We start from the raw sequence: 23,053 nt of genomic DNA on the forward strand, positions 1-23,053 counted from the left end.
CCATATAACTGGTAGTTAGTAACAGAGCGTATATATTCGAATAAGAACATTGAAATGTACTCGAAAGACTTGGCCCACGTATACATCTACATATGTACTGATACATTCCTGTAATTCATTAAATGTTGTACATGTACCTTCGACGACACGATGTACAAGTACGTACCGAACGGCGTGAGTCATTACGTAGATTTCTTGGGCTACATACATTGTAGCCAATCACGAATTGTGCGACTTATGATCAAAAATGATTCATCGGCGCTACTGCAGCTAACGATGCATCCCGAACGACGCCATCCCTCATCGCATAGATCGTATAGGTACCTAAGTACTTGGCCAAGAACAATCCATCAACAATCACATAGCCCAGATTAGACCCTTCCGTTATTTCTCTCATCTTTTGATAGAATTGTGTAATGCGGCTCAATTATGTACTGGTGCTAATATAAGGGCAAGATGGTAATCTATATATTTAACCCCTTTGTCGTCCTCAGCATGGACGAAATACGTTCTACCGACCACCGGCCATTGCGACGCCTAAATGAATCGTCACAATGACATCCATGGAAGCAGAGAGTGCCGCGACTATTCTATGTACCTCTACGCAGACTCGCTTCAATATCGGAACTCCTAACTCTCGCGAGGTACCGCTTACACACATTGCTATCAATCCCCATACAATCTGATAGAAATATAGTTAGATATTGAAGGTCTCAACATCACTGTTACGTCGGGATCCAAACCCGGTGCTAAAGGGAAAAACAAGGCAAAGAGCGAAGGCACCGAGATCCTCAACAATGCCAAATTGCGACTGAAGGCCGGTCAGCGTTATGCCTTGCTCGGGCGTAATGGGACCGGAAAATCAAGTAAGCTCATGTCCATAACATCCATATCATAAACCCATAACTGATACTCCATAGCCCTACTAAAAGCCGTGGCTGAGAAACTCATACCGGGGATACCCGAGGAAACCAGAGTGGTCATTCTACAGCAAACTGATGTTGAAGATTCTAACACTGATGAGAGACCATCCTCGTATACTACTGATAATAGTGGACCGACAGTTTTAGAGGAGGTTATTGAAAGGACCACAGCAAAATATGAAATCCAAAGGGAGATCGAAGGTTCTTATACCTCCCTAATTATTTGAAATTTAAAGCTGATGGATTGGGATAGTCTTATCAAGGGGGGTTGACGGTAGTGATTCCTTTGGCGCCCTCAGATCCTTCAGGAAAATTCACCACGATCGCCTCCAGAAGGAGTTATTCTTAAAAGACAAGGATGCGAGACTTCGTAGTGGCGCTAGAGGCATGCAGGCTAGAAAGGTTCTTATTGCGATGGAGAAGAAGGTTGCTGAATTTCAGACACAGTATGGCACTACCAATGTTGACGATTGAAAAGATATTACTAACACGAATATGAGGTACGAACAGAAGGAGGAAGACATCTCGCCCGAAACGCTAGCAAAAGAGACGAGCGAGGCCGTAGATATGCTTTCTGAGCTTCAACTCCAAGTCAAACCGTCAAAATTGGCGGATGTTGAATCTAAAGCAAAAAAGATACTTACAGGTCTTGGCTTCGTAGAATCGCGTATGGTGCAAACCGTGTCGAGCCTTTCAGGGGGTTGGAGGATGAGAACAGCTTTGGCGACCGTTTTGTTACAGGAAACGGATATACTTATCCTTGACGAACCGACCAATTTCCTTGACCTTCTCGGAATTATCTGGCTTCAGCGCCATCTCTCAACTATCGCCGAGTCTGCAGATCCTCCGACATTGATTCTTGTGTCTCACGACCGTGACTTCATCTCGCTCTGCACAGATTTACTAATAATTAAGGATAAGGAGCTGACATACTTCCACGGCGACCTTCCGATGTACGAGTCATCGCGGGCCGAGAAGAAGGCTTATCTCACGAAGATGGAGGAGGCGAAGGATAAGCAGAAAGAGCATATTCAGCAGACCATTCAACGCAATATACGTGAGGGTAAAGCGAAAGACGACCAGAACAAGATTCGGCAAGCCAAATCACGGCAGAAGAAACTCGACGATCGATGGGGTATGGAAGTCAGTGCAAAAGGCGGTCGGTTCAAACTCAATAGAGATTTGCCTGGATACCATTACACTAGCCGTGACGACATTGAAATCCCTCAAGAGGAGAAGCCCGTCAGTCTCTCGCTACCGGACCCACCCGAGCTGCGATTTCCAGGGTCTCTAATTTCGTTAGAGAAGGTCTCGTTCCGGTATCCAAAGGACCCTAAGACGAAGACAGTATTACAAGATGTGAACTTATCCATCGGTATGGGCGACCGTATAGGTATATTGGGTTTAAACGGAAGTGGCAAGTCGACGTTAATCAAGTTGCTCGTTGAAGAAATGAGACCAACGACGGGTATACTCACAAAACACTCTCGTCTGAAGTTAGGCTACTATGCGCAGCACGCTGTCGAAGAGCTTCAGAAAATCGGGCGCGCAGACCCGGACCTCACAGCTTTAAATCTGCTTATGAGAGAAGCTGAGGGTGAGTTAGATGAGGGAGAAGTACGGCGCCTATTGGGCTCCCTTGGCCTGCCTGGACGGCTTGCTTCTGATGTGCCAGTTCGTCGGTTATCAGGTGGGCAGCTTGTGAGGTTAGAGGTGGCTCGTATCTTATGGCGGCGCCCACATTGTCTAATACTGGATGAAGTGACCACGCATCTCGACTATGAGACCGTAAGCGCATTTCGAGAAGCTTTGCGTGAATGGAAAGGTGCCGTAGTGTTGGTAAGCCACGACCGGTGGTTCATGCGTGGAGTAGTGGAGGGATTGGGCGAAGACGAAGACGAAGCAAGTGATGAGGAAGAGGTAGACAGGGGCGGTACGACGAAGTTAACGAGGAGGCTAGTGTATAGGCTTAGAGCTGGGCAGATGAATGTCCTGGAAGGGGGTGTGCATGGGTTTGAAGATAGTATGGAGAAGAGAGTGAGGAAGATGGAGAATTTCTCCCATACATAACGGTCGTGTTAGGTGAGGAGTCTTGTGATGATTTGGGGGCCGGTTCGGTAACACTATTGAAATATATGCCCCTGTTTCAACATTGTGTCGAGGGAGCGGAAGATAACCGCGGTCGGTATATCTTAGACCGCACATAGTAAATACGGCGATGCGCATGTATGGATTATAATAACACCTATATAGTGTCCTAGAGATACGGCGTATGAGCGATAGGAACCCTAAAGTCGAGGCAAATAGATTACATAATCATGTTCATAAGAAAGGGGAAGTGGCCGATACCCACCAAACACAAAGCCATATCGAATTTAGATAGTAGACCACCCCGATCCGAGCCACCGAGTGGCGGCTGATTTCCATGTGTTTTGGTTTTTGTCCCAGCCGGCCGATTGACCTAGCCTTTAACCAAAACAATGTCGTTGGTAGTAAATTCGAAGGGTTTGAAGTCGCCGTTGAATGCCCCGGAATCCAGAACATTTCTCTGCGTTATTGCTATCGGCTATGCTTGATATTGCGACTCGCGATGCCATGTCGTAGCGAACCCTTCGTATCCATTCATTTAGTTGTTTCAATCATTGAATCCCTCATATATGTGATATTGAATGGGATGACCTCACTGGCGCTAGCCTTCGAATATTCAATTCCGATCGGCAGTCGTATATGGAATCGCTTTGTACGGCGGCATTCTCCAATCCAAAAACAACGTATATATTTTCCGACGACAGTGTGTACCTAAATGTTAGTAGTAAAGCGAAATAATGCGTTTGGGAAATAAGATAGCTTTTACCACCGGCGAATCTCTAATTACTTTTTCGTCGTAGAGTGAAGCTTGTCGTATCACGCTTTTATGGTCGCGAAGAACCAAGAGGTTCCATGTCGTATACCAGAGCAAATACGTCGTGAGATCCGTCGTCAACAGGTCGTCAGGGTCCTACTTTCAGCATTTACTTATATTTCCGTTTTTTTTTGCGATTCGAATATCCCATCTTCGTCCAAATTCCTGTTTCGATCACTAACCCATGACGATCGCCATCTCTTTATTGCGTAAGTTCGATAATTTCCTGGGAGACTCCTCGTCATGATTCGTTCGGTGATTTCTTGTCGATTTATGGTCTTCATAAGTGCTACAAACTATTATTATATAGCCTTGGCTCTCGTTGAGTTTTATTGTTTGTTCATAGATATATCAGTCAAAGCGCCTCGCGGTAGGCTCTTATTCGGCGTGGTTCGTTGTCACATCTCGAAAAATCGCCCTCGTCCTTTCTTCGTCGGCCGAAACTCATTTGCCCTCTTAAACCAGCTCGAGTAGAGTTCTCTCGAGTTCGAAATGTCTTCTCTGATGACAATTCGTAGAAGATATTCATCCTAAGTCAGTTGGTCCACGTTATAAGTTATTCGGTCGTCGTTTCGATGATAGTGGCTATTCACTCGTCGCATCCTCTTGATTTCCGGTGGGAAAACCAAGATAGGCTTTCTCGATATCATCTTTGGAACGTTTAGCGATATCCCGGGTCCTGAGCAACATCTGGTTCCATCAACCTTTTGACCACCTGACCACTACCATTCTCAACCCCTTCAATACTCGGCACCTTCGAATCCGATGGAGCGGTCCAAGTGCCATCGAAGTACTGCCTGGTTCTTTGATACCATGCCCGTTAATATGTTTTATTGCCTCAACTGTAAGTCGTAGATTACAGATATTTCCATTCCGCGTGGATCGAAGAGTTCGAAAAATGGGCTGGATATCTTCCTCCATCGAATTATATCCTCACTTTTGTAGCCATAGCCTTTAATTTAAGCATGTATCGTGATCTTATTTGGAAGATGCGGCGATTAGGAAGTGAATTCTTTTCTCGGTATCCTATAACGTCAAAGTAACGGGAGAGGGAGCTGGCGCTCATGTGTAATAATATGGATAATCGATATGGTCTTCGCGTGAATATGTCTAGGTAGTTAATCGAAGGCTTCGGGGCTCTAGCTTGAAGAGCCGTCCTATTTCGCTTAACAGAAACCTGCTTTTGTTTTAGAGGCGGTTTAAAAACGTCTTCCTTGGTCTGTTAGATATAGCGTTTGTCATCCACTCGTATTTTTAGATCGTAAATTACTCATGGCCTTGTCAAAGTGAACCGATGAGATTGGAATTCAGTAGCTCCAACTTATAATACTCCGGTACCTGCTGTCGAATTTTTTCGAGACCATGGCACCCAATATACCACTAATAATCGAGAGGTATGTTAAATATAGGATTGTTCGAAATTAACCTTTCCAAATCATTATATCGTAAATTTACTGAGATATTGTTCTTTTCGGAAATAAAAACAGAAAAAAAAAAAACGAGCGCAATCCATTGGTACCTGAAATGGCGCGGTTTGTGACTCTATGTTGGTGTCGGCTGGGTAGCGGAATACGGTATAAAAAGCTGTCAATGGTTACATAAACGGACACTGGATTTTAGAAACTCACAGGAGTCTGGAATGGATGAGATGTACCTTAGATATTGTTGGTTTGAAAAGAGTTGGCGTTTCCGAATGTCGATGCGTTTGCTCGTCGCTATCTCGCCATTAGGATTGTTCCTGGAAAGAAAAGAAAAGAAAAGTCCAGCCCCTGAATACCTAGGCATTTAAGAAACATAACATGAAAATATTACGGGCGATGATTAGGCTCGCCCACCTTCTCGGTATACCTACCTAGATATGAACAATGTAGGAAACCCGAGCTGCTACAACGTGGTCTTATCATCACCATTGTAGCCGAGCGCTTCTGTGAAGCTGGAAAGGACTTTGGGGCAGATGGTTGACTAATTGAGAGGTTGGCTTATTGGCCCCTGAGGAAAAGGGGCAATTGAGATCCACTGAGCAGAGTAAACCCAGAAGGCTAAGTGTCCGTTTCCGTCCGTGTAGTGCAGGAACCAGCATTCTACTATGCCATCTTCGATTGGGATTACTTGGGGATAATAGGTTACAAAGATAATCATAGCTCGACCTCTGTGTGCTCGCTTTCACCCATTTACCCCAACTATGAGTCGCTACTACAAGAAATGAATGGAAGTACATCTCTACAAGCCTGGGGATCCAGCTATTTTTCGGTTTGCTGCATACCAACCGTTGTGTGCTGACAGTTCTCGCACCAGAGCATTGCAGGCTAGGGGGTACAGTAAAAACGGTATGTATTAGATACTTGTTAGCAAAACCCTGTTAAAGAAGTCTCACAAGATCTCGGTGTAGAAGTGGACCCAATCACGAAAATCCATGTGCCAGTGGCTGTAATATACAGTATGCTGCGAGTGATGGCGGTGAGACGTAAGGAAGGTATGGAGCTTACAAGATCTCTCGGCTGTGCCCTTACATGCAGGGTTCTCCAGGAAATATTATACCGACCCTTTCATACATTTACCTACACACCTACGTGGGCCCTAACGGGATTCTAGCCTTGCTCAACAGGAAGATTGTATATGTCTCCGAGCAACTATAGGAAGAATAAAAAATGACGTGCTACAACCTTTATTCTCGGAGGAGGCTGACCTAATATGACTAACGAGAGAAGGGAAACTTCAGAATAGCATTTCCCTTCGGTAAGTGATATAGAACAAAGCAGAAAACTGAGCTAATATTCGTAATAACGTATGGTATCCTACGCGTTAACTAACGACGTCCAAGAGGAGAAGCGTTCGCCAAATCCGCTGGAGTCCACTACTACCCATCAACTACTAATTGGTACTTAGGTACTATCCTATCCACGTAGGGGCGACCTAGTACGGCCCTAGACTATAGATTCGCGTTGCGTAAACCCCTTCTGGATCAGATCGATCACGGAACGGAGTTAGCACGATGCGGCTAACGGACTAGTCTCCGTATACACAGTCGCCGGGGTAGGTATTAACGATCCCGGACAAGATAATTTCTGGTAAAGGTCTGCAAGTGATTTGAGCGGATGTTACAGCGTGGAATCTATAAAAGGGGGGCCATGTCCTTACTTACTACCTCATTAGGAGCCCCATATGAACTGAGCTTGAACTAACCTCATTTGATGTACCGGATTATGTACAGTTGTAAAATATGCACGGGCCATTATAATAGAGGCTATTATATAGTAGAGAGAGTTTATATGGGTGTCGAGCTTACGCCCGGGGACGGTTTTTCCGTTGCAATTCCTGCTTGGAACTCAGTGGCTGGAATGTTACACCATCACCCATCTTTGACATGTTGGTCAGGGGTATGAAGCAGCTGAGCCCAGTTTGATAAATAAAAAAAAAGAAAAAGAAAAAAAAGTGACCGTTTATTATATATGTCGAAATGATACATCACCACCCTCTCTGGTTAGACTATTCGCATTCGGAAGGGCGGAAGCATATGTGGCCTTTTTGAAGTTGCCGCCAGTCAGTTTTGGGTTCGCGTGCAAATGATTAAAAGATCGCTTATGTTTCGTTATGTGTCGGCAGCCTCCCTTTCTATCTGTCCGTGCCTACAATCTGCATGATAAAGCAGAAATCCTGCGGCAGTCTACGTCGAGGCATCAAGTTTTTCGAGATCTGTCTTGGCTTGTTAGTGACCACTGTACGATTTCGGAGTGCGACGTCTACATGCGCGCTATGTAGTAATGAGGTCCGTCCGCAACGGCTCGCTACCAAAACAGGACAATCCTGTCTTCCCTTAGGACGGGACGGGATGTAATGGCCAGGGTTCCATTTCACAGGCCTTGGCCCTCCCATCTCTAAGCATGGTATCATATGCATCATTCCCCAATATCCTACTGTATACGGTTGATAGCTCAGCATAGCAAAGCTGCGTTTCCCTCTCTGACCATGGCCGATCACAGGGATATCAATGATAGCATAGCCAGCGCCCCCGCATCTTCCTATTAGAGATATGATCAAGCCAACCCTTAAGGCTGATATAAGTCACACGGCTAGACAGTTATCCGATGCCTACGGCCATCATGTGTGTGGATTGCGCGTATCCCTACTAGTCCGGTCGAGTACCAACAGTCCAGTTCTTGCTCATCTACCGTCTGCTGTAGATGGGACGCTGACTAGGATCGACGAGATGTAGCATGCAAGTCATGTCGTTCCCGGGGGACTCGATGACCTGTATGAGGCGCTAATCACCTAATATCAATAGTCAAAATGTGCCATCGATTTTCATCAATAATGAGTTAATGATATCCCACATCTTGGTTGCGTCACCGGTGCCGTCCTACTGGCCTCCTAGGTGCCTATGGTTAAGTCTCAGGAACTTCGCCCCCAGAGAGACTCAAGTAGACCCAGGCTGAGACCCCCATCTACATAACACATTTCTGGTGATTATAATAGTTCTCCACATCCTATCTGAGATACTTACACGGCAAGATAGCCTCGTAATCTAGCCAAACATGTGGAACCCAATACTAAGGTAACCCTGCACGAGCTGGGTTGGCTTGTGTGGTAGCGCAAGGTCAGACCGTAGCCAACCATTCAGAGATGGAACTTGCTTGCCACACGGGCGTCCGTACCATTATTTCTTCTGGGAGGAAAGGGTGGAGAGATATCAAGCAGGCTATGGATGCGCAACATACCAGCAAATATCTTGCCCTTTTGTGTCCGATGCTTCCTCCCGCTTATTGCTTATCGTATATGGCACGAAAGGATTTTTCAAAGATGTACTAATAAAGCCACTGAAATATCCCTTGCTTCCTCAGCCGGGTGCGCCCAAGGCGCCGCATGGCTAATCGTTATGCCTCGTGTTGGCACGACGAGAAGAAAAGGAGAGAAGGTCATGGCGTTTCGGCAATTTTATCATAACTCTGCTGACTGAGATTGACGAGGAGAGAGGGTCATGGCCTCTGGTAGAGCGTGTTTCCATATAAAGGACCCTATATCTTAACCTCTAGATCCGCTTACCCCATGCCTAGGAGGGGGAATTGTGAGGTCGTAGCGGGCCTATTTTGCTGGCCAAGGAGTAGTAAGGGCTATATCTGACCTTTATTATACGCGGTGGCGCGCCATATTTGCAGACCTCGCCTTTTCTAGACAATGATGCTTGTCATGTGAGCCAACATACACGACTTCACTCCACCTCCTTTGGATACTCAACTGGTCCTGGTTAGGGATTGGTTGCATAAAAAGCGACCTCCATGACAACGGGAGGTAATAGAGCGCCGCCCTCAGTGGCTAGTCAGCTCGTATGAGGACCAAAACGTACAAGTGCGTCGTAACCGTCGGGACACAACGGCTCCGTACTCCCCTCCTCTGCTTATCTGGCGGTTTGTGTACGTATGATGGACACCAATGTCACAAAACGTAATCACGATGATTTATGTGCATATATTTCTATTATAGTACCTATAAGACATGCAATATAAATACCATCGCCAGTGAGGCATCCTGTTAGATGTAACTAAACCTACTAATCCCTCTAAACGCCTTCTGATAAAGTTGCGGTTGAAAATTTTGTAAGTTGTGGTCCCACAGACGTGATGCTGTATATATCCCACTGTCAATGATACCCTAGGGGTCGTTGACCCGTCTTGAAGTGTTACCCAATTATAATGGAAACTCCTAATAACCTTTACGCCGCGCAGTAACCTTCGCCAAGATGATGATGCGACTGTTCCCCAATCAATAACCTGCTATCTGTAGAGGGGTCCGTGGAGCCCTCCTTCACTCAAGACTCCCTGTGGTTCTTTTCCGTTTTCTTTTGCGAGCCTCTACAGCCTGGGCCCGCAACCTTCTTTCACCATCTTCTCTCACTAGCACCGTACTACGCTTGATCGATCCTCAGATGATATACATGTATCGAGGTCTCTTGTCATTATACCTGGATGGCGGCCCACTCAAATCTATAAGATCCTTAAAAAATTGGGGCGAGGTCTCTTTTTTTCCCTTTAACACCATGCTATGATAACCGGATCGAGCAGATAAACCAAATGGAAGAAGGGATCCAGTATGTATATGAGGGGCGAGTTGCGCATGATAACAGCTAGGACATTGGTTGGTAGAATTTATATACGACCCAAATTTGCGGCCGTTGGTGGAAGTAAGTAAATGATGGCAAAGGTAACTTAAACCCCGATTTCATAATCGTGGGGAAGAGGAAGACGAATGATCCTTGGGTTGATATTCTCATCCACACAATGGACATTGGCCTGGTTGGACAATATAGCGCTCATGGGGTCCTCTTGGGCAAGCGTGCTTCCGACTTCCATCCATGGAAGTGCGGAAAAAGTGGGCGCCCGGGTCCAGACAAGTCGTGTAAATGTAGTAATTTTTGGTGAAGTCGCACATGATTATGATTAAGTGTGATATAATAATAGAAGGGTTTCTGTATGAGTTTGATTATGTCTGCAATTATATTCGTATGATAATTGCCAGGACGGAAGCTGATGAGAACAAGTAAGTCGAGAGGCCCGTAGCAATATGTTGGTGATTTAAACTTGAACATACCTCCCAGTCCGTTTTTATATTACCAAGTACAGTGAGAAGATGGTTTGATGAGGCGCTCTAGGAAAGGTTTCAGAAAAGACAGTAGATTCGAGCAAACAGTGTGACTTTGAGTTTGTGGCTATGAGTTGTGAGTGTAGAGTTCTAGGACGGCCCCAGGAAGAGGTCGTGACAGCATGCCTAGCTTGCTTATATATAAATATATGTATGCGGAGGGTGGAGATTGAGCAAGGCCGAGCTGATTTCCAGAAGCACCAGAGTTGCACGAGCTACCTTGTAGGTATGCTTAAGAGATCAATATATATAACAGTCGTTATATTATTATTAAGGTGTGGTCAGCCTGGTCCCTGTGCTGTGTGTGTGTGTGTGTGTGTGTGTGCACGCGCTCGTGAGGGAGATATTATTTTATGTACGAGTGTAAAAGGGAAGAGTGTGGATGTAGCCTGTGGATGTGTGGGTGAGTATGGGTGTAAGTCGTAAATTAGGCACATGGTGAGGCAGACCTTCGACACCACATCACTTCTCAGTGGGACAGAGCAATAATAATGATAATAATATTAACGGCCATAACGAACACGGTACGACACAATACAAAAAAAAACGAGAGGGAATATAAAAAAAAAAATCTGGAGCCCGGGAGGACCCTACGAGAGAGAAACGACATGGGTCTCTCTGGGGAGACCGCTGGCAAAAGAAAGAGAGATAATCCATGTCTGAGAGCACTGACAGAAGGCGCTTGCACCATACGTCTCAAGACCCAGGTCGATTATCAACGGTCAAGGTGGAATAGCACTACCTAGGTATGTAGAGGGCGGTTATATGTGTGTGTGACAAACGGGGTCTAAGCAAATCGGACTCCATCAGACGATCGATGAAGCATGGTCGGACTCGGACCAGGGCCAAGAGCAGAAAGCTTGGAGTGAGATGACATCCCTGGACGGGGAAAGGAGTTGTTCTAGGACTCGAGAGTGGAGGGGGGACCGGGAGAATACAATGGGCCGGGGGGGGTTAGAGCACATGGACGTGGAGAAAATGGGAATAACGAGCAAGTCCGTTAATAATAGGAGGTTTGACCATAGGTATATAATAGGTAGGGTAGCTAAGGTATTATTACATTTCTGTATAGGTCTGGGTTATGACGAGAAGCGGAAAAGGGAAGCTAAAAGGAGGAAGAGAAGAAAAAAAAAATAGTTACAAGGAAAAAGGAGATCCTCAAGGTTCTCCGATCGAGCAACCGAACCAGGGGTAAGGTACCGGTGTACACACGTTCGGTAAGAGGCAGGCATGATGCAAGGTAAATCCATTTTCGGTACCCTTAGCTCTTTCTAGCGATGCAGCCCCGCATGAAGATGGGGTTCGTTTAAATGTTACTTGGGTACCTGCCTAAGACATGTAAAGAAGTATGTATGGTATATGTAGTGTATGCAATATATACAATATATATGATGAAATAATATCAGAGAAATGTTAACCATATAATAGATAAAGGAATGGATTGCTTAATAATCCAGTAACCTTGTACTGTGAAATCGTTGTATATATGTGTCTTATGTTAATTGTATATAATTATCATTGACTTTGACCTCAGTTATGTAGTATCATCCAGAAAATGGAACGGAACAAAGTACCTAAGTAGTTCACATTATAGGTACGCATGTTTCGACTCTTGTAGATAAACTTAGCTATATGGGGTTAGATAATAAGTATTGATCATACTTAAATAGGTTAATGATATTTATGGTAATAAGAACTGACTTTAAGATTTATTTCTTATAACATTAAATAATAAGAATTAATATTACAATCACTTATTATATACATGTATCTTTTACTACTTAATAAGATATTATAAAGAACAATTAACATCTTATCTAAATATCTAAGTTGTGTATATGTTATCAAAAATGGTATCGTTACTAAGACTTCGGCATTTAAATAAACCGGGTCAAGCCCAAAAAGAGCCGATCTAGCCAACCATGCGCACCATTTGGACTTCCATACAAACCAAAATTTGGAAATCTATAACTCTAAGTCGGTCTTATTATTACCTACTTTTACCAACATACAGCTTAAATCTCCGAAAAAAGACCCGGTCTCAGGATTCCATCTCTGGATTATTTCATATATGTATGAACCCGTGATATCATTATATTGCTTCCATTCATGCAGGGCTCTGTGCTTAGATCGACTATAGCTGGTTTGATAAGTGACATTGATCTCGAAAAGAATCGTCAGCACACCAATACTACAATGACCTGGGTATTGCGACTGCAACAGTGATGAGGGGGAGATAGATAACAAGAAGCAAATTTCCGTACATGAATAAATTCATACAGTATACATTTGAGCCTCTTCATGCAGTTCGTAAGCGCACAAGCCCCTCGGTTTCCTCCGGCAGCATCAGCTCTAGCCGAGAACTAAGTACCTAGGTACATACGCGTGCGTATTCTACGCCGCCACGGTGTTTGAAGATGCAAGCTGCGGCCTTGCCGCTTGACGAATCTGCATTAATATCGGAAATTGTCTATATTATTAAGGGTCAAGCCTGTCGATAGGTATGTATACAAGTACGATTGACAATCTTAGATATAAGCCAATTTACATAGGTTTGCGAGCCCTGTAGTTAGAAAGAAATATGTAACCAACCGTTTTTATAAGCAATAATAAGAATAAATTGTGTATATGTAGCTGAATGCGACGGCAAGCTTCCCATATCTCAGCAGATCGCTTTGACTCCAGGGATGTCGATTTAGAGAGAGAGAGAAAGGAAAAAAAAAAAAAAAGCGATAACAATGCTAACGCTCAAATTACTCACCTACTGCCACCTGCCTGCTCATGATGTACTATGGGGTGTATGTGCGCATGTGTGACATAGCCGAATCTCTTCTTCCCGATCTCTTGTAATTGGCCCATTTGGAAGGACGCCCCCCTCGTATCCCTGCGATCTGGTCTATATCAGATACTTCGAAGCTCAAGGAACAAAACGTGACGACCCAAAATGCCTCAAGGCTCACCCAGTAGTTCGCAGTCATGTGGAGCCTTGTGGCATCAGTTCATACAGCATCATGCTCATTTCAGCATCACATGTGGGCAGTTCAACCTATTTGATAGGAAATTTCCTCCACGAGTCGAGACCCTCTTACTCCACTACAATAGTGGCGTCATACACGGATTCAGGCGTAAAAAGGTGGTAGGATAACTACCTAGGTATGGGGGAGATTATTCGTATATGGACACAGGTGTTTTAATGCCTAAGATTCGGCGGGGGAGCTGCTGGTAGTGGCGGTGGCAGTGGTAGAGGAGCTACAGCATATTATTGTGATCCCCTCTCTAGGTCTGATCAAGTTTCTAGTTGATGGAAACAACGATCAGCTAGTATATATGACATGCTACAATCCGCGAGGCTGAAAGGTGCTTGAAATAAATATTAGATGGGTGCCAAAAAGTGAGACACCAAAGCTATAGCGTGGTTTTTCTTGCTTGTTTCGTCCCGGTACCTATCCGAGTCGATCTACCGAGCAGGCTGCATTTACGGCCGCCGGTCCTTTTGCTAGGGAGGGAAGCAGCGCGCGCTGTAGCGCCGACAGCACGACAGGTCCGCCGAGGATCCGGAATTCTCCTTCCGACATGATGCTCAAAGATCTCGGGAAATCTTGGGGCTGAAGCTTGAAGGGAATATATGTAAGTGTATATGTGCTGCCTTGCATATCCGAACGTATTTGGAAACGCTAAGACGCCCTGCTAACTTAGGTGGCCATTCGAGATGCAACACGCGCACGTTTGACTCGCATTGATGTTTTATTTGGGAAATTGATCGGATAGGTAGACGAATACAACTGCAACAAGACTGAGTGAGAGAGGTAGCATTTCTATCGCAAATAAACCTGGTACGGTTGAGGTAGACATTCCTAAAGTGTGTTAGGTGTCACACACAGGCGCTTATTGAAATTGGCGACAAGGTCGATATAGTTGAATAGCAGTGATGAAGTTGTAAGTGCGGGTAGATGTCATAAATATTTTAGGTATGTAAATTCGAATAATGTTTATGCTAACATACGGAGTAGCAATATTTTAAGAGTTACATACCTAGCTGCCTAGGTACCTGGGTAGATATTACGGGTTGTGGAAGTGGGTTGACTAAATGAGCAACTACTGCAACGTAGTGGATGCCCGCCCGCCCAGTCGGCGTCAGTAGCCCGGAGTAGATACGTACTTGTAGCATGTACATAAACTCTAAGAACCTAGCGGCCTAGCAGCCTAGCTGGCTGTCTTACCCAGATATAGTATATACCCAAGGTATGCACCGCCGCCTAAGAACCGGAGCGTTGTCCCGAGTTAGGGGATTTGATGAGAAACATGCCTTAGCTTTTGTGGCTGTGGGAAGGGAATCATTCTCGAAGCAATTTGCCAAGGCATCTACACTAAGTGACGTCCCTGCCGTTTGGAATCGTACCACAAGTCTTGAGAACGTAGTTCGCGTACACAATGGATACAATGGATACAATGGATACAATGGATACAATGGATACAATATTTCCCAAATGTGTCCTTGATGAAAAGGCGGAAAGATTTTTTCGTATGTAGCTCATTAGGTTGAAACAAAGCCATGCGGGGCTGTAGAGAAACTAAACTAGGTACCTAGGCAGCTAGGTATATAACCCTTAGGTCCCCACATGTACGTATTTCTCCCATTACGGGCTGTTGGTATGGGCCTTGTATAATAACGGGGGTCGCACATGGAAGGTGGGTTTGGTGACACAAGTTCATCTGCGAATGTACATGTACACACACACAAATGTACTCTAAACTTGCTCGCGTACATACATAATGCAGACTATAAATATGTACCTCATAGGTATTTCCGTACATACAAAGTATATGTCGAATATACCTACATACACACACGTACATGCTGTATGGAGATATCTCTGGTACATAAATATGTATTTTATTGTTGATTTTCTTCCGACGCGCGCTTAGACGTAATCGATCTCACTATGGATCCCCGAATAGACCGAGTACAAGCGTCAAAGCGCAAATTTGAGTTTCGTCTTTGTCAAAGCGCTCGTCTGATCTCTCTCTTTATGTTACTATATTCTTGTCTCATTATTATCTCGACCAAAGGACAGAGAAAGAAGAGAGGAACAAAGAAAAAAAAAAAGGCGCACCCATACACGCGCGTTGCCGTTTACTGGTAATTCCATGTTTCTCTCTTTCGATTGTATATCCAGTTATTTAGTCCTTGCCTTGCCTTGCTCGCTCGCTCGATGCCCGACGTCAGACTTATTAGGCCACGATATAGCATCCACAATAGTATTGCATGGTACGCGAGAAGGCGCGTGCGATACCCTTCATAAGAAGTTTCTAATAAAAATCCGACAGACGCCTCAATGCAGTGCAACACTTACCGCCTAGTTCTCCTGGTTTCTAGGCCTTTGCGATTCTGACAGGTCACAGCCAAGCCAGTCGTTCCTCAGCACACTTCCGATGACCGCCATACCCAGACCTTACCGAGCAGTTACATAGTATGCCCGGATGTCTACGCGGGCCAGTACATCATACATAGCTCCCTGTCGATTATTGATTGTTGCTCCGTAGTGGGCGGTTTTGACAAATAGCTTCAGCGGTACCTGATTCTGTTTGGGTTTTATCGCGTCTTCACGGCTCAACACCATTGACCCCCCACCCGATACCTACATATTCATATACGTGTCAAGTGGATATAACTTCATACACCCACGAGTAGATGCCCAGCAAGCACCTCCAGGTCCTTATGTGGGGATCCGAGTCCGCCATCTACACCTTCGGGACCGGAGGCTGAGACTCAAATTACTTTCCCTGTTGGGCATCTCGCCTAACAATACCGAATGAGATCTATTCCTACTCGCAGGAGCCGATAGTCTCTTGGGATGACTAGGATTTGCCACCTGTAATGTGGGTTAAGATCACGCGAACCCACCAAACATGTCCGTTGCGATTCCTGGAATTGCCCTCAGGGAGCAACTATGTAACGTCGTTGATAGAATGTTATATGTTAAAGACCGAGGGCGAAGCTAGCGCGGCCAGGACGCTAGTAGTGGATATTCCGTACTTATGCCAGCGAGGTCAGTGTTTGCTCTAGGTTACGCAGGAGTTAGTAGTGCTACCTACTTCGTCTACCAGGCCTTAGAGTAGACTTGGGCAATCGCGGCTTCATAGATAAATCACTCACATGTTCCTAGCCTATAGTTGTTGATATGCTTTCACAAGACAAACGGTCCTAGGACTAAGGGCAACCCAAATTAGCTGGACGTGGTGGCCCTTTGATTCCAATTTAGGACGTTTTCGTCTTCGGCGGCCTTTCCGAAAACTGTCCCCGATTTCATATCTCTAAACTCCCATCGTTACCTCGTAGTCGTACGATTTACTGATCATCTCGTTGGATGGAAGCAAGGACGCTTGTGCCTAGTATCATGTTCCATCCTGACCACTTAGTACAAGTTATAGGGGGCAATCAAAATCATGAGTATTTCATTCCGTTACTCAGTACCAATAGGATGACATCTTCCGGTGGCGCAAGCAAGGAATGAGGTCGAGGGTAATGTAGCCAGGTCCCGACAACATAACAGTCAATTGGCAGATACAAGTCAGACACATGATTTAGTGCGATATTCTTCGAACCCAGACGATCTTCGTTCTTTCGCCTGCAATGCGCATATTCACCCGTACATACTTTGTTAGAATCTCCTATGGCACACAAGCCCCCAGCGCCAGTAATCCTCAATAATATATGATGATTCCCTAACTAATAGTAGGTCCAGTTCATGAAGCTCTCAGCTGGTTCCAAATTGCTGTTGCTATATGCCCCGTGATATAACCCAAGAAACCCGCCGATCCAAAAAAAAAAAAAAAAAAAACCAATCTGAAGACAAAAAGGGGTTGGGGAAGAAACCGTCGGATCACGTATCATCCCCTAGAGCGTAGATACCCTTTACAATCTCCCAGCACCATAAAGCAGTCGCATCCGTATCTTTAAGGTCCCTTATCCAGTCGATACATAGCATGACTGTTTCGCTAGCATCCTGATCAAATTTAGTCCCCATCAGTGACGCCCTTATCCGCATTAGGATCGGTACTTGTTGTGTTAGATGCAATACAAGGAGGACACCAAGGAGGTTTTGCGACCAGAAAAATAAGCACGGGATTAATCTCTTGTGGAAGCAGGTAGGCGACATTGTAATCGGCCATTTCAGCATAGCTTTGAGGCATTCCGCGATCGCCTCCGCGTCATCCCGTGTAACCTGCTCTGGATGGTGCAGGGCCTTGAAGACGAACGGCCTATAAATAATATACTTAACGTAATAATATCGTGTCCTGAGGCTGGCTGCTTGTATGTCTGCGGCGTAAGGATAACTTACTGGAGTGTTATCTAGGTCGGCCGTGAACATAAAATTCGTATGGAGGTCTGGGATAGGTGGTGGGTACATCGACTGATCGTCATATAACTCTCCGGTAGGGTTTGGGAAAGCACCCGGGTTCTCTTCCTCCCAACGCAGATAAACGGGTAGCAACCCTCTCCATTGGTCCAGCTGCGCAGCCATCTGCTTCATCATAACAGCCGACGGGGACATTGAAGCTTCGACCGGAACGTGTGTTGGTCCGAAAGCTTTGCGCACTGAGTCAGTCATTTCTCCCCCTAAAGTTCAACAAAACATCTCGATCCCCTTGATCGCCCTAGAATAATCGTACGCACATCCCGGGTCTACAAGACTGAAAAATACCGCTTACCGTTGGTCAATGTAGTATGAAACTCCACAGACAGCCGCCGAAGTACTATCTGTGACGCAAAGTGCTCTTGAAAGTGAGATGCCTGGTTCCCGACATAATCCTCCTCGGAAAAAGAGCCGCTAAAATCGGGAAGCCCAACCAGCGACTCTAATTTATCAAGCCCAGTCCGAGGGATGTTCAGTTCCATGTTCAAGCACCTAGATCCTAGTTAGCCTAAGTGACTGGATATGGTGAAGCAAGGTTGGCGACGTACGTCTCCATAATAGAGCAGTGCCAAAAAGCTCTTCGAACCAAATCGCCTCGGTGAGTTGTCAGTTCTTCCGGATTACTAAAGGCCATGTCAATATGGCCCTAGTCTGCTGTCTCCTTAACACATACCTCGTTAATAGCGCTTGGCATGCTAATGACGCCGATGTATTCATACGCCAAAATTCCTAGACGTGTTAGTACTTAAGAGTTTATCTGGAAGAAGTTTTACTTACTAGATGATGGCAACATGTCCCGTAGTAAATGCTAAACATGAAAACTTATTAGGTATAGCACGGCGGTTATAGTTAGAAGGATACTCACGCAGCCAATGCGAATATCTGCACATTTTCCAGACTACATTCAGTCAAATTGAACCCCATTCGTCTTCTAGCCTCGTTGAAGAACTGTAATCCTGGCGGTCTTTCTATAGTCCCTCCCCTAACACCGCTATTACGGCCCTTGTGTATCTGTAGGTATTGGATCAGCTATTCTTGTCTAGAGGTACATTATAAGCTTCTCAGTGCACCGCTGATAAGACCGGCAGAGGAAAATCACAAGGGGCACGCTCTGAACTTGACTTACCCTGATAGGAGCGCCCTGTACGGCGTTGATGGCGACTTCGCCCAGAGCAAATACCAAGCACGCTAACGTCGAAGAGCTACTTTCATCAAGGCCGCGACTCGCAATAGTGGGTATGATTTCGGATTGGAATGCTTGCCGATCCATAATCGGATAGATTAAATTGAACGTGTCGAAATACGATTTAGTAAGCCGCTGCATCGTTTCCCAGCTCAGGCCTCCTGTCTGCAGTCCGTCGATTTGGCTCGTTGTAACTTGCATGGGCAACGACGTTCCCTCCGTGCCGATGTGAAGGGATTCGTATATGTTAGTTGGTAGGGACGTTGCTCTACCCTGTAACCCTAACAACATAGCCGCTCCATCCTTTTCCAAACTGGCGAGGTCGAGGCCCGGGACTTTGCTCTCGAGAACCTGCTGTACGACGGGCCATGATAGCATTTTATGAGTAGCAGAGACATACTGAACATCCTGGGGTGATGCTGGGGAGATTGCCGGGGGTTGAAGAGGGACGCTTGGAGGAGGCCACGCACTAGACCGGCTAGCATCTAGCGCCGCAGGAGGGGGATTGGATTGGATAGGGCCATAAATAGACAGGGGCAACGTGCCTCGGACATTGAGGCTATCGACCTTCCCATCAAGATTTCTCAGCCCTCCCTCGAGGCTTTTCAGTCGTTCTAATATCTCAATAAGGGTCTTATCTTTCCTGCAACTTGTCAGTGTGTCTCGGCACGTAGCTGCGCAACGCCATTCGGTTTGGATTCTGCGTCGAGCGCATCCGATGATGGTTCAAGTTGCGTTCGGAACGATACGTACTTCGTGGGTTGAGGTTCTCGATATTTGCATTCCAGCTGAAGGATTGGGGGGGTTAGTAAGAGACAGAGCATAGGCGAAAAATAGCTATCCTTACATTCATTCGCTATGCCATATCTCAGTGTTAGTCATCATGTCTACCTTGCAGTCCAACGAGACACTCGAAAGGGGACGGGGTTGTTTCTCGGTTGAGGAGCCAGACAAGAACTATACGACAACAATGTTATTCCGTCCCGAGGGCGGCCTCCAGGACCAGGTGGAAATAAAGGGATACCAAGTACTGACCTGACAAGTAGCGCATTTCGGTCTCTCTTCACTACATCTTTGTTTGCGTTGTCTGCAAGATTCACAAGCCTATGTGGGTTGTTAAATGAATACGACGAAGAATGGGAAAGATGGAATACCTGGGCTGCTATCGCACCCCGCTCCTTTCTGCTGTTGGAGGGCGTCGCCGGACCAGCTGAACTCGAGTTGTTCGAGTTACTCTCGGGATTCATCCTCTGTAATCAATAAGGGGACAACAGGAGGATACGGGGATGAGGATCGAGGTCGATCGAGAAAGTATTCTATCGACCGAGCACATGACAGACAGCACGGAGATCAGTAGTAAGATTGCGCCCAAGTACAATCATCCCCCAAAAGAAGCGCGAGTCCGAAAGAGAGAGTTGATGCAGATCAAGGTGCAGTATACTTGCCGTCTAGAACTGAAGGGGCGGTCGCCGGGCCGGGCCGTAAACGCGTTTGAGTGACGGAAGTGTGAGGTCGGATATCTAGGGACCCTGGATGGACTGGGATGTTGGTGACGGGCCGGCCTTGGTTCATAAATTCTGCTCTACCAGCGAGTGTCACGTAAGAAGGGATCTTCAGGATGGCACGAGGGCAAAGACAATTGAGGTTTTGTAATTTTTTTGGAGACTTTTGGGCAAAGACAAGCAAAAAACACAATGTTTTGATGACTGTGGAGGGCGCTCTCACGGAGGAAATGCCCGACTCCGCTGGCCGCCTCACCAAAGGAAGGGACTATAGGGCTCTGTCCTCTTTTTTATTTTTTTATTTTTTATTTTTGAAACGGGCGCTCGTGGGTGAAAAGGTATGCTTTCTGTCTGTATTTCTATCTCACTCATTGTCACTCTCTTGCGCGAGATTAGGTACCAATTCTACGACGGTGTCAAGTGTAGCGAAGCGTGTTGTTCGCCACTCATACGACCCCATCGGCACTCAAGGGTGCTGTGGAATTTTTATAGTGGTTGATGCCACGATGCTGGCTAGAAATGGGGGCACAATTGAGTGTGGCTGCACTTGCGAGGGATAATCCATAAGGAATACCTAGGACGGAAAAAAAGAAAAAGAAAAAAAAAGAAAAACTTCAGGGGCTGAGGCGAGGGCTACAGGCTAGGTAGCAGGCCATCGATGCTTCAACCCGCCCAGCCATTGTGAACACTGTACAGTACCTACCATACCTACCCGCTACCTCGTCTATCTCTCATCTGTCAAGTTACCACGTGTGCATTCTAATATAGAGAATAAATATAGGAACCGCATTTTGCGCTCGCAACCCACTGGGGTTTTCCAGTAGCATTTCCGCGCCGGTTCCGCGAAGGCGACGGTTTCATGCGAACCTGGCCTTTAAAAATGAGGGCGCCTTGCGGTAGTGCCGGGTGCAGAAGCCTGTCGCAAGGTCCACAGGAGTTGAGCTGGACAGCGGTGCCCACTCAGAAGCCATCGTGAGGGAAGCGTCAAAAAAGGGTTAAGTGTCGTCGACGAACGGACAGGCTTGGCTGCCGGTAAAGAAAGCTAGGCTCGACGTCATGCTGCACGTTGCCGATGATTCACAAGATATAAGATGGAGACAGACAGCAGAAACCTGAAAAAAACAACCGACGTTCGTCAAGCCTGTGCTCAATGACAAGTCAGTCCCGGATAACCAGGTAGCTTATGAGCTGGGTTGATTTGTGACAGAGAGTCTGATTGGGGCTGTGAAGTATGTAAAAGAGGTCACGGGTAGAATCAAAGATACAGCACGTAGTGTAGGTACATAATGTATGCGGCCCCAGCTGTGAGGTGGATACCAAGATCGGAACAAGATTAATAATATAGCAATAATAAAAAGGAAGCACACCAGTAAATTAAAGCAGGGGAGAGGAGAACGGGGGGGAGTAGTCCTGTAGATAGGTAAAGCGGACCATTGCAAAAGTGAGGGGTGGGAGGAAGAGAGGCTTGCGAAACAGAAAACATAAAAGAAAAAAAAAAGATTTAGGTGATGATTTAGGTACCTACCTGACTTACCCTCCTACCTGCCTAACGATACCTTCTAACCATCCATGCATACAGTAATGTGCCTACCCGTAGGTGCCTTACCTAAGGTTAGTTACCTAGGTACATCAGTATATTCGTGTAGGTACCCCCCATATCTCCTGCCTTAGCTCATCCCGCCGTCCCGCTATCCCCAACTATACTAAAGTCGGGTTAGCAGGTTAGCTACTACCTAGGTAGGTAGGTAGGTACCTAATGGTATAATCAGCGGAAGGGTTGGGGAAAGGAACAGGAGAAAGAGGGGCTACCTCCTGCGCTAACGTCTCCGAGCATGCGTACCTGGAAACGTAGTAAGAGAAATGTGGGGGGATTAGACGGGGAAAAGAGCAAGTGAGCCCCTCCTTTTCCGGTGTGCATTCTTCACCGAGAAATAACTAGAAGGTAGATAAAAGAACGAATTCAGCAACCCTCGAAAGTCTATTTTTATTCTAGATTTTTCTTCAAAGACCCTCCCCCCTATACTATGCAACGTATATTTATTTACGCAACATTGTAGCCGGGGCGCAAGACACCCATACATCGGAGACAATGACATAAATATTACGTAGTCCTGACGAACGCCACTAGATTGGCCTAGACCCCTGAGTTATCTACCATAATATTCAATTACGTCTCGTCGGCCGAGGTCATATGCAACCAAGCACTCAGCTGAGCTTCACTGGAATACTTCATTGGAGAATTCCATTCTCGAGCAACAGATGATCTATCGATGATCTTCTCCTTTTTGAGTCACACTCGCTTGAGCCGCAGCCGAGCCCGGGCGACGACATCCCGACTACACTTCTATTCCACTAAAGAGCCAGACCGCTTATCCCACGTGTTCTACTCCCCAAGTCCAGGTTCAGATACGACCGCTCAGATGAGCGGTGTAATCTCCTTGTTGATCTCCGTAGGACGAACACTGCTACAGATGTCTTGAATATCATCTTAA

The 23,053-nt window shown here is 45.9% G+C and overlaps 2 protein-coding genes across 2 annotated transcripts; one reads left to right on the top strand and one right to left on the bottom strand.

The window, feature by feature from the left end:
- The first annotated feature begins 365 nt into the window (after window positions 1–365).
- Window positions 366–3,349, top strand: F4822DRAFT_422328 (P-loop containing nucleoside triphosphate hydrolase protein). Its single transcript, XM_051459884.1, has 5 exons — window positions 366–644; window positions 698–866; window positions 921–1,124; window positions 1,177–1,369; window positions 1,424–3,349. The coding sequence occupies exons 1-5, from the start codon at window positions 555–557 to the stop codon at window positions 2,991–2,993; spliced, it is 2,226 nt and encodes a 741-aa protein (XP_051308937.1). The 5' UTR covers window positions 366–554; the 3' UTR covers window positions 2,994–3,349.
- Window positions 3,350–16,933: 13,584 nt separating this feature from the next.
- On the bottom strand, window positions 16,934–20,491 carry F4822DRAFT_94469 (uncharacterized protein). The gene is made up of 11 exons (XM_051464205.1): window positions 20,214–20,491; window positions 20,095–20,163; window positions 19,907–19,915; window positions 19,813–19,847; window positions 19,003–19,702; window positions 18,742–18,887; window positions 18,654–18,684; window positions 18,550–18,605; window positions 18,425–18,499; window positions 18,172–18,368; window positions 16,934–18,049 (listed from the first exon to the last, which is right to left on the bottom strand). Exons 1-11 carry the CDS (start codon window positions 20,304–20,306, stop codon window positions 17,343–17,345), a joined length of 2,118 nt encoding a protein of 705 aa, XP_051308938.1. The 5' UTR covers window positions 20,307–20,491; the 3' UTR covers window positions 16,934–17,342.
- Between the last annotated feature and the right edge of the window lie 2,562 nt (window positions 20,492–23,053).

Source organism: Hypoxylon trugodes (assembly GCF_022578975.1).
Source record: "Hypoxylon trugodes strain CBS 135444 unplaced genomic scaffold F4822scaffold_12, whole genome shotgun sequence".
Lineage (NCBI taxonomy): Eukaryota > Fungi > Ascomycota > Sordariomycetes > Xylariales > Hypoxylaceae > Hypoxylon > Hypoxylon trugodes.

Bases quoted from the DNA above. Each gene is read 5' to 3' on its own strand.
- F4822DRAFT_422328 (XM_051459884.1), top strand. From the start codon at position 555: ATGACATCCATGGAAGCAGAGAGTGCCGCGACTATTCTATGTACCTCT. The intron at 867-920 runs GTAAGCTCATGT...GATACTCCATAG, and splicing joins TAATGGGACCGGAAAATCAA to CCCTACTAAAAGCCGTGGCT. The intron at 1,370-1,423 runs GTATGGCACTAC...CACGAATATGAG, and splicing joins GTTGCTGAATTTCAGACACA to GTACGAACAGAAGGAGGAAG.
- F4822DRAFT_94469 (XM_051464205.1), bottom strand. From the start codon at position 20,306: ATGAATCCCGAGAGTAACTCGAACAACTCGAGTTCAGCTGGTCCGGCG. The intron at 20,164-20,213 runs GTATTCCATCTT...CAACCCACATAG, and splicing joins GGGGTGCGATAGCAGCCCAG to GCTTGTGAATCTTGCAGACA. The intron at 19,703-19,812 runs GTACGTATCGTT...GACAAGTTGCAG, and splicing joins CGAGAACCTCAACCCACGAA to GAAAGATAAGACCCTTATTG.